Raw genomic sequence first — 16,799 nt, 5'->3', positions numbered from 1 at the left:
GTTATTTGAATTTTGAATTATACACTAAGAAACACCATGATAACAAATTATGTTTCCCAAATCTATTGAAATGATATTTCTGTTGGTGGAGGAAATGATCTTGTTTCGGTTAAAATATATTGTTTTTAGTTGAAAGATTAAAATATAAATAAATTCATACATGTTTCATTATCAAGAAGCATTTGTCATTTGCTAATATCAAACAACATTTTAGTTTAAATTGATTTGCTCATCAGAAATAAAATGTAAAAGATTGCACCAGATATTCATATAACCATATAAATCATATGATGCCCCGCTCTGAATCTGACAGCGTTAAATATGATGTCTGTGAACGATTAGCAAAACGATGCAGCAGCAAAAATCAAAGAGCATTCTTGCAGCCCTCGTCACAAATAATGTCATTGTGTTCAGGCTAGCCTGACTTTTAGAAAAAGATGACATGCTGATAACTTGTCATATGCTGACGCTGTCCAGCCGGATATATCCCGCCATGTTTTCAGTAGATCTACCCCATGTCGCCACGCACACGCGCCATTGGACCTTCGGTGCCCGAGGCGTTCCGATCAAAACTCTGGAATCAATTACCGAGCTTCAATTTACAATTGTACATAATACAAGATGATGTTTCATTTTTTACGATAAATGTATCAACAATCCCCGATTTTCCTCAGAAGATTTTTGTTATCAGATCAATGCAAAATCCCCACAGACCCCCGCTGTCCGCAATTGAAACGTTTTGTCGTAAGATGTACGCCGTAGACAAGAAAACGAACGATCTGAAAAACCAATCAAATTATGAACATCTTGGTTTTAGGGGAAAACAAAATCTGAACTTGTAGAGGCATAACATGACAAGTTTATGAGATTTTTCATCATACAAACTGTCGATGACTAGTGGTCACGAAGGGTTTTACTAGACAACAAAGAACACTCCATAACAAAAAACATGATTTATCACGAGGAAAAACGAAGTTTTCTTGAAAAAATGACAAAAATAAGGAATAAATCACATGAAAACAAGGCATATGAAGTTATAATCTTACTAAAATTAGCTGGAAAAACGTGTAATGGCGTTAGGTGCAAGAGTATTGCAGCCTTCCACAATCAAATGAGAGTAGTTTTGGCTGAATTTCTTCATAAAATTAAGGTATTAATATCATTATGTAAAGTCAAACACTTCGATTTTCCAAATTCAATTCCTCTTATTCCTCTTAGAAGTTTTGTCTTCAAAGGAAATCAGTGATAAATACATTATAAACAAGCTTCAATTGTTATTTTATTAAAGTTGTTTCTTTCAAATCGTCCCGGTCATGTTGCAGTGTACCTTGGGGAATAAACCAATCAAACAAGCCGCTAAGCAGATAACGAAAATATAAACACGAGTGCAAAGACGGTAATTATTACTTTATGAATTTATTAAAGTCGGTATGGAAATAAAATTTTAAAGAATAAAACATTCGATTTTTGAAAAAGATATGTCTATATCAGTCGATCTCTTGCTTTTCGGTGTATTTATCGGTAGGAAAATCGGTCCGTGGGATTTTCTCCTTAAGCATGTGTAACGATGTTCAACACTTACACAACATTGTTATGGAATTAATTATACACGTGTAATTCTGTATCTTACCCCCGTTTACAGTGTAATTAAGGTCGTACAGATCAAAACTGTGGACTTTTACGACAATTAATTTTTTTTCTTTATTTCTTTGCACCGAAGTCCCGCGTCTGAAAAATGTTAAGTCAAAACGCAACCGCCCATTTTGAAGCGAAATAACAACAACTTGCTTTTAAGAAATTTAGCATAAAAGCTGCAAATAATTACAATTTGAATAGAAATGAAACGGTGATAAATATACACCTGAATCACATTTTTAACAAGAAATATCATAGACTGCAACTTATGAAAAGTTTTAATTATTTTTAGTTGAAATGATGGCTGTGCTGAAAATAAGATATAACTTTAATATTTTCCCCTCACATTAAATAACTTGCAGTAAAGATAGATTTTTTTATTCTCAAATATTGTATGTATGGTCAACAAATTAAAGTACAGTGAAAATGTTTTAATATTCTAATGTTTGTCTCTTATTTTTGTCAAAATTAGCGCATTAAAATTCTCTTGAATTATGGGGGAATAAATACAGAAAATCACACACTAATGATTATCAAACACGTTACCCTCTTCTTTGTTTGGGCTCTTGGAAAGCGGTTTGGTCAAATCTTCGGTCGACAGATGGGCTTTGGGGGTTGGCACAAGGAAACTGAATACTGCAATTCTACCGCTATTATAGCAGTATTTCAATGCTGTATTTTGACAATCATATTTGAAAATCCGTACACTGTCAGGATTAATGGTGATAATATGAGCACCGGGAGTTGGAAAATCTGTGACAACTTTGTCTTCAATAACAAAAGAAATTTTGGACGGAAATATGTTTTTCTTCAAATAGGACCAAATTTACATGAGAATCCACGCCTTCCTGAGTGCTGCTTAATGACAAACCAATAGAACACTCTCATTGTTAACAATTTAAAAATTAGGATGGAAATTAGGTCCTTTTAGTTCATTTCCATAAAACAGGATTTTAAAAATTTGATACTGTGTTTAGCAATATCTTAATCCTTGCGCTATACTCAGGGCGCCACGCTTTTGAATCTCTACAGAGGGACTTCTTGAAGTTCATTGATTTTTGTCGGAGAATGTCACGAGAAATAGTCCATTTTCTTGAAGAACTCTGTCTATTGATTAACACATCTCAAACGCAAAATATTGACCGTAAACGAGAAATATATGTAAGAAATATTTTGAAGTTTGGCTCAATCTATTTTTAGAAAATAGTTTAGCATCAGAATCAATTCTAATGTTGTAACATTGATACCCCTTTTATAGTAGTTTTTTTTCTCTTTCTCCCTCTCTCTTTCCCTCGCTGTAGTAGCACAGAAATTAAAAACACTAAAATGTCATATTATTGATAATATTCGCTATGATTTACCACTACTTCTTTTTTGGAAAAAATAAAATCAGAAGGTGAATTTTTACTTTACTCTTCTGCTGATTCCATTAGGAATCTAATATCTTGGAACGTGTTTGTGACCATGTCCGCCGTTTTTCTTGAAATAAATAATAAAATGAATTAAAGTGCCTGTAAAATATACTCTTTATTTAAAAAAAAGTTAACTTTATATATCAAAAATGGACTTCTATAAACATTGAACTATGAATCTAATTATATGCAATGTACCATCATTAGAACGTATACTGGGACAATTGATATGTAATGAATACACAAAGTAAGCCTTTTATAGCTTAAAACTTTCGCTCGAAGAATATTACACAATACAATCAAAAAACGATAAATTGTCAAAGTAGAAAAAAGTCATACATTTTACTTATCCTATGAAGGGGGTATATTACTTCAAAATTCCTCACTAAGATATCGTATTACAACAAATATCTTTGACCCGTATTGGGGTCTTTTACAAACATATTCACAAGCGCACCACCAAGAGCTTTTTGAAACGCCTCGCCGAGTTCTTTTCATAAACTTGTCGATTTATACACCTGCAAAAAATTATCTATCGCGTCCATTGAAACTTAGGTGAACAAATTGTAAACGACACGAATAGAAATATGAACTGTACACAGAAGGCAATCTTTGCAAAGGTCTGAACAGGAACTCTGTGATTTCTGGAAACAATGATCGACATAGAGCTATGACCCTATCGGTGTGAACATCGGGCGACTCCAAAGGACCTCTTGCGCAAGATGTGGATAGATAGACAAAGATAGTATTGGGTATAACAAAGGACCCTAAATATTCTATACCTGCACAGGTATACATATCAACCATACCGAATTTATGGAAGATGAGAATTGCAACAGAAACGGCCGGGAAATGCAGCTCATCTTCCCTAAACCCCAGGTGTACTACTTTCAATTTTTTTCTTTTGTTAATTTTTTCAACATGTACGAAATGTTTTTCAATTTTCGTGAACCATTTCTACCTGAGAATCAAGTTATTTTTATTCGCAGTTTATCCCTATTATATGAAACCTCACATCACTCTTTGATATAAAAATGTAAGCAGCAACATTCGAATTCCTTTCTATGTTAAAACATAAGACTTTCTAAACATGTTTTCTTTGCTTTATTTTCCATATTCAATAGAACGAATTATTGCACTATGCCCATATGAATTTTAATGGAACCCTCATACACCTTAGCAAAATTGTTACGCCAAGTGAAGAAAGAACTATATGAAAAATAGTAACGATTTACATGCATATACGTACAATGTTAACAGGGAAAATAGATCAATAACAATGCGTTTCTAGTAACGAATCTATATATACATCAATTCTACACGTACCGATACAAAACTACCTAGATATATATAGAATGCAAAATTATATTAAAATCACTCTCATTTATTCAATGACGATTGACTAGAGAAAAGGGATTAGATATTGATCATTCTGCTCAGTATAAATCATAATACAACATACATGTACGACGTAACACAAAGCTAAGTTTATGATATCACCCGTTTGTTTAAAGGTATAGTTTGTCACGGTTTATTTTCATTGCGACTACTCGCCATCATTTTGCTGCGATCTAGTCCCGTTAACATCCTCTCCATGCTTTGCAGCTCATTGTTTCTATTTTGTGTATTAAAAGTAGAAGGAATGTTTAAAGACACCGGACTTCGATTTTGTGACGAGTTATGATCGTACCCATGTGTACGTGGTGAGATTAAATCTGGAGCACAACCTAGTCCTATGTTTGCTGAAGTGACAGGAGAGTTAGAACTGGACAAGGTTGTTTTTGTGGTGGGGAGGGAGTAAGGCGTAAATCTAGGACTAGTACGAGACGTAAACATAGGTCCAATCTGAGATCCTTGTGCGTGTGGAGGGGAGAAAGAACTACTTCCGGTAAATGAACTTCCGGTAGAATATGTCGGTTGCAAAAGTGTCTGATTGTGTGGAGAAAGCGAACTCAGCGACAGAGACAATGGATGTGTTGTTGGTAAACTGTTCATGTCGGTTTGCGGAGAACTGAAGAATGAAAGCTGAGAAGAAAATGGGGAGTTTCCGAACATGTGTCCCAGTGGAAAAGGCATCGAGGAAGGTGCAGAAAAAAGCCCATTGGAGGGGTACATGAAGGGGAACATGGCGTGTGTGGCAGAGGGCTGAACCACAGTCACATTGGGTGGTTTCGTGGGCTCCTTGCAGATGCTTTCAATCGGTGAAGCACTTGATGACAAGTCTGGCGACTTACGACGATCATCGCGGATGCTTTCATCGCTACTGTCTGCTTCATGGTCACTCATGCTCTTAAATGTAGAATTACTGACGTCGGACCGATTGAATTCATCGGCATTCGGTGATGAAATATCGCTTTGACTGTTGCGGGGTTTCAGAGGTTCTGTAGGGGTTGTGGGGGTTTCCCTGTCTGATGGATGTGTGGGAGATTCTGATTTTTTCGGTGTGGTTTGGTCTGCAGGATTAGACTTTTCTTGTTCTGTGAAGAATGACAACATATATTTACAAAATTGCATATCTAAATGTTACAAATCTAAAATACTTCAACTTATTTTATGGAAATGAATGCTTACCGGTATTTGCTAGGGTCTTAAGTTGGTGAGCAGACGACACATCGCTCAACATATCATCTGTTTCATCGACACAAATTTCCTCGTTGTCTTCATCATCGCTTTGAGCGTCATCTGTTCGAGACTTGTCAGGTGATATTAAGGCTGGTTGACCATTGTGTGTTATGACTTTTCTGGTACTGCAGAAAAAAATAATGCAATTATTTCTTATTCATCTCTCTATTTATTCTAAGAAAACGAGCATCTTTTGAGTTTTTTGGTGCAGTTGCCTACTTTTTCTCCCGTTTTCCGGCTCCAGTATCTCGGAAACCTTTGGCGAACGGGTTATGGTCAATTTTCAGCTGTGTAATCTGGAATTGAAAATATGAAATTAAAAATTATGAAAGAATTTGACCATATGGGTTATTAAAGCTTACAATTCAACAAACAACTCAAATAATCACAATAAGCATTAAATGCCACTAAGCACACCAGAGTTTGGAATTTTCAATCAAATGAGAGCTTAATGGCCAATCGGGAGCTTTAGGAAATATACATCTACTGTGTGTTCTAATTAGTTGGTCATTAAGCACAATCACGGACATTCCTTGTATACGTAAAGGCGCACGTGTCGGGCGCCTGGCCGTGCCCACGGAACACGTCCTGATGTGACTGATACCACTAATGTTTAAACAAGTTGTCTGCCGATAAGGGTTCTTTGGTCTCTCTTTGTCCGAATCATGAACACTGGTCACCCAAATGAAGCAAACCCAAACATTTGTTTCAGAAAGTGATAACAGGGCTCTGGTAGCCTGTCGTTAACTGTCTCTGTCACAGACTAATTTCTTGCTAATTAATTGCGATGCTGTCCACGAGGAGTCTGGTGTGGACATCAAAAGAAATTTTGGCTATATTGTATCTGTGTAATGTAATGATGAAGTTTGTTACCTTTTCATTTTGGTACGCTGTCACAGCGAAGAAGTCTGTTTCCTTGAAGACGAAGGTCTGGAACGCGGAATACGGAAGTTTCAAAATGTCATTGGCCCGGACTAAATGAAAACGAGTCTGGTACTTGTGCATGGAATTCATGATTGTCTGTAAATTAAAAAAAGACCCAGACATATCTTTAGATATGTTAGATAAATCTATAAATGATCATAGAAAATATTTTATTTCAGCCTTTAGTCGCTCAGTAAGTTACGAGTTAATCTGAAGATACATGTGCGATTAATCCCTCGTGTTGTCGCTGGAAATACTTATTCGTTATTTTGTGGTTTACTTTCTGTAAATCAAAATTCTCAGGGTGGCGACAAAGAGTATTTGTCCTTTACAAGATATTAAATTGTATTATTACTCCGAGGCGTCAACACTAGTAGGTCTTTCTTCAGTGCGACGGTCATTCGCATATATGTGGTAAAATTGGACGTCTCTCTCATAGTGTTATCGCGGCTTTATCAAATCTTTGTAATCCGTTCGTCTCAACCGGGGCTAGCAGTTATATCAAATACAAATTAGGGTGTCATTGCCAAGATACTGTCAGACAACGATATCATGTTAATAAACTCTCAAGCCTTTGATCGAATAGAGGGAAAATTATCCATACGCAGATGCAAATAGGTCGACTAATTATGGTAGAAATGACACCCCCTACCATTGACTTGCACAAACAGGTGAAGGGTAGCCTTACAAAAAGCATATGCAGGACTATGTAAACGATTATTCTGCATGAATGCAGTTATTTTTCTGTCTTTTCATTTAATACGATCTGTCAGAACTGAAGAGAAATGATTTGAACCCCGCGTTGCATATGAGCCCAGTCAGGTCCTCAAGCTTCATGCAACTGGGTGATAGATTTATATGAAAGATAGACAATTTCTCCAACTGACCAACAACAATGAGCTATTTACTGAGAGAATGATCAGATTGTCTCGTCAGATCTTTATAATCTCGCAATCACATTGAACTCGTCCGAGAAGCGCCATTTCCCTACTTTTGCCGGATCCTAAGTGACGATATTCTAAATCATCAGGGAGACTCATTCGCCAAAGTTAGCGGCTCTTTTGTATATAAATGATGTGTTTAAGGAAGTTCTGATTTAGCTTCTGACAATATGTAAATGTTCTTATTATCAGCAGCATACAACAATCAGACACCGTATGTAGCTGTTTCGTGTTAACCCTTATTTTTTCCAATCGGATAAACAGGGGGAAAATCATAAAAATGCTTGTATTTTTTGTTATTTATATCTTCAAATTTTGTATGAATTCCAAATATATTTTCATGTTTTCATTAAATATATCTTTGGGGAAAAGGAATAGGGCATCAAATCAAAATTAAATCCAATACAAAAATTCTATTAGAGAAGTAACAAAGCATTATATGTAAAACATAAGACTGCTCTTGCCAGTACTTTATACACTGGTAGATTTTTAAAAATTCTATTTCCAAAAGAAATGCGCAATATATCTTCTCAATTTTATACAGAAAATAATTTTGTTCGTAATTGCAGAAGCCCATGCCTACAAATCTAATAAAGTACAACACCGCATTGAACATAAAAGGTGTATATTAAATTAATATATGCCCTTGTCTTTCCACGGGCGCTTTTTCTTTATCATCCTTAAGGGTACAGAGGGCTGTAAATGGATTTGATTACGAAGCGCTTCCCTCTCTGTCGGGATTCCCGCGACCGCCAGAGTGAACTTTGGGTTAATTTCTGGGTATTGTTAAAGGTGCCTTAACCACACTTCAGGGCGATCTATTTGTGGCATTATATGTAAATTAATTATATCTAATAAACTTACAAACCTTGCACAGGTGCCAAATAGTACCAGATTGCTTCAACCGTTCCTAATCGAATTTCCAAGTCAGGAATTATCAAATTATGTCTAAATGATAAACAAAGGGTACTTACGAATCCGTGCTTGTCTGAGATGTTGTTGGTTAGTTTCAGTTTGTGGAAGGAGACCACCTTTTGCATCCATTGTTCCCCCGTGCTGGGGGAGTCGGGGTGGATGTACATTCGTTTTGGCATTTCTGGGTCGGCTTTTCCCGCCACCACCCAGCGGCCGTTGTGGAATTTATAGCGGCAATCATCCACAGGAACAATGTCCATGAGAAGGATGTATTTTGCTCGTTTATCCAATCCAGAAACTCTCACTTTGAATGGAGGAAACATGCGTCTGAAAAATAATACAACAAATCTAATTATCTAGGATTTTAAAAAAAACCCACCCAATATAGGGCCTATCCATTTAAAATTTCATTTATCACGTTTGAATTTCCAGCAATGCAATTTTCAACATTCCAAATTAATTGAATGCTATTTGTGAAGTCAATTTATAGATGTGTTTTGAATATTTATACTGCTGGTCTTAAATATTCACAAAGTAGATAGCTTTATACAAAATACAAATTGTATTGGATCGTTAGTTTTTATCAGTAAATCTGTATTTTTTCGTGTAAAAATATCGGTTTTCATGTAGAAACTTCATGAATTATAGAATAGAATAATCAATGGTACCATATTTTGTAATAATCTGAGATCCGATTTATGATCTGATGAAGTACCATTAGCAGTCGCTACAGAAAGGAAATGATATGTTAATTAGCCACCTCAGTTTAGATTTACCAAGTACATGTCAAAAGTCTTCCCGCTGTTAGATGATAGTCTGAGAGAGGTATATCGCCCTTTTATGATTTTGTGTGATCAGTAAACTATTATGATGAGGGTACTCGGATTGTTTTACAGTCATATGGTCATTCACTCAAGAACTTGTCATCGCTGTATCTCTAACAAGAAATTAAGTCGGGATCGCATCCTTAATCCTACCCGGGCGCGATATCCGATAAATCATAAAATCTTTTTGCCCCGAGCCCGATAAGAGAAGTATTACATGTTACAGTAGCTAATGCAGCGGGTGACACTAATCACAGTACAGTATGTTTGTATATTAACAAGATTAAGTAGCTGTAATATCAAAAATGTCTGTTTTGAATGTGATTGCGCATTAAGCTATTTGGGGATGGATGGAAATGTAATTTGATACGTATCACAGCTAAATCCATTGATAGACTAATCTTAATTCGATACCAGATATATATATTTTTCTTTTTTCTAAAATAAATGTACAGAAATGATGTACAAGTAATATCAATGGAAATATAAAAAAAAAAACCAAAAAAACCCAACCATTAATTCCAATACATTTTGTAAAACGTAAATATGTTTCGAGAGCATGTTTTATGACAATTTTCTTTATTACAATGAAATCTAAAGCCATTTAATGAATACAGAATTATAAATTCAAAACACAATTGTTGGTAATTATTGTTTAGTATTATATATAATTATATACATGTGTGTGTTTAGATTACATAAATCTGCATACAATATTAATACTATTTTGAAATATAATTTGGAAGAGTTTTGTATTTTAAATAGAAATATTAATTATTAAAAGTTAAGTAAATAAAATAAATAGATATGAATAAATAGATAGATAGATAAATAAATAAATGAATAAATAGATTGATAGATAAATGAATATTAACTTTGTATAATGACATGGAATTATATAATAAGAATAGACAATAAATGTGTTAATGTAGGATGCAAAAGAATCAATATTCTTAAAAATGAAAAGATAAAAAAAGGTAAATATAAAAGGTTAATGAGGTACTGAGCATATTTGATACCTTCCAGACTTTGTTATAACCATTTCTGTGCCAATTTTGTGGAACTGGTCCCATAAGTCTTTGCTGTCTAATTCCACCTTTGGGTCATCGTGAACTTCGGTCTCTGGGGGTTCCAATCCTCGCAAATGTCTGGACCCCAGGGAGTGTAGCATATCCCCACTGAGGGGACTGCGACCAAGCTTTGGGAAGAGGGAAGCTGCATACCCGGGTGACTGTAGTGCTATGTTGGAGAGGTACTGTTGCTGGGCCAATAGGGAACCGTAATCCGAGGGTCGATGGAGAAAAAACGGGTTATACGCCATGGGTAGGTTGTCCGTATTGCTCCCTTGAAAAATCATTGAGAAATTTTGATAAGTTCTAAGTCACTTTTTAATGTCGCCCGACTGCTGTAGTCAAATCACAGGCATGGGTCCCTCGCTACACATAAACGTCCAATTAAGAAAATGCACGATGTGATTTCGTGTGTGGTATTTCAGTGGTATATTTTGTATCATTAATTGCTACTAAACAATAATTTAAAACACGAACTCGATAACATGGTATAAAGTCTGATACTTATACCGCTGTTTTCGCTACATTGAATACCAGGTGTGATGTTTTTCACTTGGTTGTTTTCGATTGGTCGATAAACCAGAATGTTTCATCCCTCAGTGAAAGTAGGCGGGGCTTCGCGGGATTTCGCGATACCAGATATCGCCAGCACGTCGCCGCGTTAGATTATATTGTTTATTATGACAGGTGAAGAAAGAAACTGGAACACTTTCACCACGCCCCCTGCCGTGTTGCTCAACAAACCGTAAACGATTCTAAAAATCACAATTTTATGTAATTATGCGTTTTGTTATACATTGGATATTGTTTTCTTCAGATTTTGTAAAACAATCAATTATTTATTAGTCAATGATATATCGGTATAGCTGTCATTGCGCGTCCGCCTCGGGTAATACACAGCTTGAAAATTAAATTCTAAGCTGCTTTTCGAGTAAAATATTAGTTTATATCAATCAACAGAACGTGAGACATAGAACTGAATACGGTTTGTGTAAATATCTAATTTAATTTTTTTTAATTTTAGTTTTTTCTCAGTTTAAGGATATCTTTTGATTATTGCACCGAATTTATAGCTTATTAGTTTTAAAATGTCAAAGATAATTACAAAAGTTCAAATATACGTGAAAATGATATATAAAATTTAGAAGGAATAATATGTGAAAATAAAAAGCGGGTTTAACTTGTAGAAACAAAATTTTATCGGCGCGACGACATTAATCTTTGGTTTTCCTATCTCGGGATCATTTATAATTGTTACTTTGAATATGTACATGATCCAGACTAGTACGAGACATGGAGATTTCCTGTATACTTTCATCCCAATCAAACCTGCAATATTCCCTCATTAAAATCAATATTTCCCCAACTATATCACGATGTAAGTTTATCAAAATCAATGGAAACAGGTAGGATGGGGCGCGTTTTAAGCCTAACATGTCAAAATTCAGTCTCTTGTCAAGTGAGTTAAAAGCTACCAGCGGCTGGCGCCGTCCGGTGTTAATTTAAATCCGTGTACAAAAAAGTCCCGTGTCTGTTCATTCAAACTATAAAAAGTAACACTTTTCGTGCTCGCATTTACTTGTGATAATCCTTTATTAATTTGTCTATAATCGAGTGAGTTATCTGCATTCAAAACGTTTTCCGTAAAAATCGACGACCTACCAGATTATTGCGGTTCACGGAAACCATTATTAATCAAACGTATTGTTGACTCTACAATCAACAATTAAACTAAGGTGCAAATACTATTAGCTTATCGGCCGTCAGGTTTTGATTTTCCTCCATGCTTTGGGTTTGCCTTTATTTTCAGACCTCTCCTTGCTTTGAAATTCTGTGCCTGGTTGCAAACTTTGATAATTTATAACCCCTTGTACAATAAAAGTTTTGGCTGACCAAATATACAACATCTATCTCAGACAACTTAATGAAATCTAAATGTCTAATTAATCCTTGCTGCGTAATATAGATAATACGCAGTGACAGGGACACTACTCAGCGAGGGTTTATTACTTTTTGAAAAACAAAACAATATAAAGAAAATAAAATATCAATCATTCCTTTTACTCCTGTCATGACATTCTGTAAATCATCTAAAAATAATGATTTTCATTGTTCAATAGTACTTGTGCTTGTGAAGAAAAATAAAGGAGGGTACTGACTTCCAAGGAAACTGAAATAGATTTCGCTCCAATTTGATCCTGACACTTCGTTAAATTGCAATTGACAGAAAATTTATTTGCATAATATAGAATAATGATAATAAAACAACGACCCAGAAACTAGTGTAAAATACCCCTTCTCTCAAGAGCTAAATAAAGGACTTTGGTGTAAATTACGAGCAATCAGACCCAATTTTCCATCATCGTTTAGTCAAGTTTTGCTCAAAATTATCACCGTGGGCTGACGTTCAAGTGTCGATCCTAATCAAGGTTAGTCTAAAACCCGAAAATTACTTCCCACCCCATTAGTTAGATACAGCACTGCCCTCACACATCCCCCCTTTACCACAGAAGCTGTTGAAATACATGTAGTTACCCAAAATAATAAATAATTTTCTCTGTCATTATCCGATAATGACCTTATTTGACAAATGTATTTCATTTTTTTTTTAAAGAAGAGAATCTCTCTTTTTCTTTCTTTCTTTCTTTATTTTCTTCTTCTTTTTTAAAGCATGTGATTCTAGCGGATAGATAAACAATATTAAAATAAATACAGTTCTATATATATATTATTCAAAACTTTTCAAAATGAACAATTGCAAGAAAACATTAAACAAATTGTAAGATTATATCCTACTGTTGAAAATGAAATCAATATAGTCCTTCACGTAACAATAAATCAATAGATTATTAAATTCTTAATTACCTTTCTAACTACGACAATCAAGAGATGATCTCTTAATTTCTATTCAACAAATTCGATGTCATGTTACTGTACATGTTTTGACACATGAATTATAGGAGCAACCGTGGAAAATTCTCCATGTAAATTTCAAACTAATGACCTAGAAAATCACTTTCTCACGATAGATAATTTACCCGTGATTTATTTATCACTTAATGATCCTTTTCATTCCCTCCCCCATTGTTACCAACGAAAAAAAAATGATGTGTAATTACTCGCGGGTTAATCGAGTTGTTTCAACACCAAACAATATATTTGTCATCACTCCACATAATGACCCTTCGTCCCGTTGACACTTCGTACCCTTCGGACACAAATAAATTTTTAATTTATTTAAAATTTGTGGTGTGACAGAAAATTTAAAATAATCGATGTTCAAGTCCATTATCCACTCACGTGAAGAGAGACAACTGAGACATATACATGTACCTACATAAAAAAAACAACAAAAAAACACACACACACCCAAGGAATAAATTTATAATTCTTCACGTTGTATATTAAAATATTTAGTTCTACTTATGTATTGGGAACCAGTAAACAGGGAGTGGTTTTCTGAGGGTACGTGGATGACGGGGATTATCGAGGCGACAAAATCAAAATACCATACATAAGTTTCGCACTATGCGTATGAAATTTCACCAAGAAAATTAATCCCTATTACACAAACATAATCCCTGCTGATGATTTTCATTTTGAAAGTAATTTTTCTTTTCATTGATATACTCGTTATGTAAAATCCTCTCCCTGGTTATTTTAATTCTCTGTTATCAAGCAAACTAAAGAATAATATGACACAGAGAAAGTTACACTGCTCCGAAATGAAGACATGATTTAAAAAATAAAAATCATGTGTCTACCGCTCTAGAAAATAATGATGAAGAAAATTTCCCAAGAGGGAAATAACTTCTCACAGTCAATTCAGGGAAACTATATAACATGAAAATAATACTTCGAAACCACCCAAATATGCTTCATTTGGAAAACGAGCAATGGATATTTTTAAATTCACAAAATTACGATAGATACTGATGAAATATCCTCATTTCTCTCAATAGCACTTTCAGAATGCCCGAAAGATATATATAATCTTTTCATTGTATGCATACTAGGCAGAAGAACGAGTAAATTGCCAGATCTATGTGTACGTATTATATCCGATAATATACGTTCAAATCGATTCGGAAAACTGTAGGCTTTAGAAGATGCATACCATTAACTTTTCATGTAAGCTTATATTATTGTATTGAAATTTATGATTAATGGATTTGTTTTATTTAGAAATCCGAGTATACTTGATCTTCGCACTTTGCTGTGCGCAGGCTTCAACAAATTAGCAAATATTTCAATAACTATGTGTTCAAAAATTAGTATTTCATAAATGTTTATTACATTAAACACACACCACGGGCCTTACAATCCATTTGTAAATATATTTGTACTTCCTAAATACAAAATAACACAATAATGAGACTCGACAGAGTTTCTGGGCCTAAAAAAAGGGGGGGGGGGTTAAACCCCAGAGTCAATATGACAGTAATTTGCTGCGACAGTTATTATTTATCTAGTGTAGTTTCTTATAGATGAATAGAACATATTGAATTCTGCATAAACTTACGTAGTATATTTATGTTTAAGACAATTGTAGAATTGGATGTAAAGACATACTCCATAAACTTTCTTGAAATTTGAAATGAGATTTTTTCCTCGTAGAATATCTTTTTTGAGATTATCAAATGTTTTTCAAGCTACACACAGGATTTTTTTTCTCTCCCTGTCGTAGATACACTGTAGAACATTTCTTAAGTATTGCTACATATTGTAACACGTCAATTAGGTCAAGCACATGCTCGAAATCAAAGATGTAGTCGAGCTTGTTATTTATTAAGGTGTTTCGTTATTTATTAAGGTGTCTCTGCAAACAACGTCGCACGCGAAGGTGGAAATATATTACACACTTAATACATAAGCAAAAAATAAACGGACAGTGGGTTTTACGCCCAGTTTTCCGGACATCTGAATGAAATGTAGATAACACTTATTCACCAAATCCCAAGTTGATGACTTGACCAGACCATCTTCACGACTTTGTTCTTTCGACAAAATTCATGTAAAATTGATATTAACTATAGCATACCTTCCTTAAATAATACAGCTACGCATTGGTTACAAAACCAGTTTTCCGTCTGCACTATCAAAATAATAGCATATTACAAGAAAAGTTATAAAGTGTATTTGAAGTATATATTTTCTCCCTAAACGTTCAAAAAAGTTTCATAAAATTTTGAATGAAAGTGAACTGTATAGGACAGATCCGTCGATCTCTATGGATACAACGACTTCTCAACACACGTGGGGATAGTGACAGGTAGCTTATGAAAAACAAGACATTTATATTCCAATTTCTTCCAGTGAAATAGGTTTCTAGCGGTGAAATAAGACGCCTTCAGACATAGACACGCTTTCACCTGCAGTTTAAACCATTGTTGAGCCTTCAACACCCAAATAGAGGCGCGCATATACAAACATTTATCTCTGCGGTAGACATACGGATATAAGCGACCCTGATCTCGCTAGACGTGAATACTGCAAACAGGTACTCCAAGGGTAGCGACAGAGAGTCTCCGAACGTGTCGTAAACAAACCATTGATAAATACGTTAATATCACAGTCAAATCAACAAATGAAAAATTAACACGATTATTACGCACAGCGATGTTCAAACTCAAAGCATGTAAAAGCGGAGAAATTCAACACAATAGTTTATACAAAGTGAAAACACTCATCACGGGATAATTAAAATGTTATCGATGTCTCCATCGCCTATCCGTAGGGGATCTGGGCCCGATCCCTGGGCAGGAAGAACACCACTATCACTGAGACTGACAAAATAGTATACAAATGACAGCATGATTTATTTGTAGACCGGTTTTCGTTATGAAAATAAACCCATATGTGAAACTTTTAACACACGTTTTGATTTCAGTTGTTTCCTCATGGCATGTTGATTTATTTGCTTTAATAATTACCGTAAAGTTAAGAACGAGTTATTCAAGAATTCCATCATCTTCTAGTCTGTTATACAAATAACCTACTAATATCTTAATACATGTATCTTAATGAAATCTTAACATTTTCCGGTGATTATCTGGTCTAGATTGCTATTTTCTTCGACTTTTTCTGAAAGATATTCTAAAAATAACACCATGAGAAAAGGTAAACCAAGCTTTACTTGTCAATAATTGTGGAGAGAGGTTTGCAGTTAAGAGAACGCATTGTTTACCACCAATAATACATTGAAATGATAGAATAAAATTTCACTTGAAGATACTTTTTCCAGATGCTGAAATTGTCTATTTTTATTTCCAATCGAGTTCATTTTACGTATATGTTTCAGACGTTCCTTTCTATGTAAGGCCTAAAAGTTAATGATGTAAACAAGACCTGATAATTACACCTAACATATGAAAAATTATCAAATGGCTTAAAATACTTTCAAAGAAAAAGATAATCTTAGAGAAATAACAAAACCTGCTCATGCCCCCCCCCCCC

General features: G+C 34.7%; 1 protein-coding gene across 1 annotated transcript; it reads right to left on the bottom strand.

Moving 5' to 3' along the window:
• Nucleotides 1–3,142: 3,142 nt before the first annotated feature.
• Nucleotides 3,143–10,967, bottom strand: LOC125654424 (T-box transcription factor TBX2b-like). The gene is made up of 6 exons (XM_048884386.2): nt 10,293–10,967; nt 8,509–8,776; nt 6,543–6,689; nt 5,889–5,965; nt 5,619–5,794; nt 3,143–5,524 (listed from the first exon to the last, which is right to left on the bottom strand). Exons 1-6 carry the CDS (start codon nt 10,628–10,630, stop codon nt 4,572–4,574), a joined length of 1,959 nt encoding a protein of 652 aa, XP_048740343.1. The 5' UTR covers nt 10,631–10,967; the 3' UTR covers nt 3,143–4,571.
• Between the last annotated feature and the right edge of the window lie 5,832 nt (nt 10,968–16,799).

Source organism: Ostrea edulis, chromosome 1 (assembly GCF_947568905.1).
Source record: "Ostrea edulis chromosome 1, xbOstEdul1.1, whole genome shotgun sequence".
Taxonomy (NCBI): Eukaryota; Metazoa; Mollusca; class Bivalvia; order Ostreida; family Ostreidae; genus Ostrea; species Ostrea edulis.
The sequence above is the reverse complement of the archived record's forward strand: the minus strand, read 5'-3'. Positions and strand labels throughout refer to the sequence as shown.

Excerpts from the sequence above, each read along its gene's own strand:
- LOC125654424 (XM_048884386.2), bottom strand. The coding sequence starts at position 10,630 with ATGATTTTTCAAGGGAGCAATACGGACAACCTACCCATGGCGTATAAC. Across the intron at positions 5,795-5,888 it reads GCCGGAAAACGGGAGAAAAA|TACCAGAAAAGTCATAACAC; the intron begins GTAGGCAACTGC and ends TTTTTTCTGCAG. Across the intron at positions 5,525-5,618 it reads TAAGACCCTAGCAAATACCG|AACAAGAAAAGTCTAATCCT; the intron begins GTAAGCATTCAT and ends CATTCTTCACAG.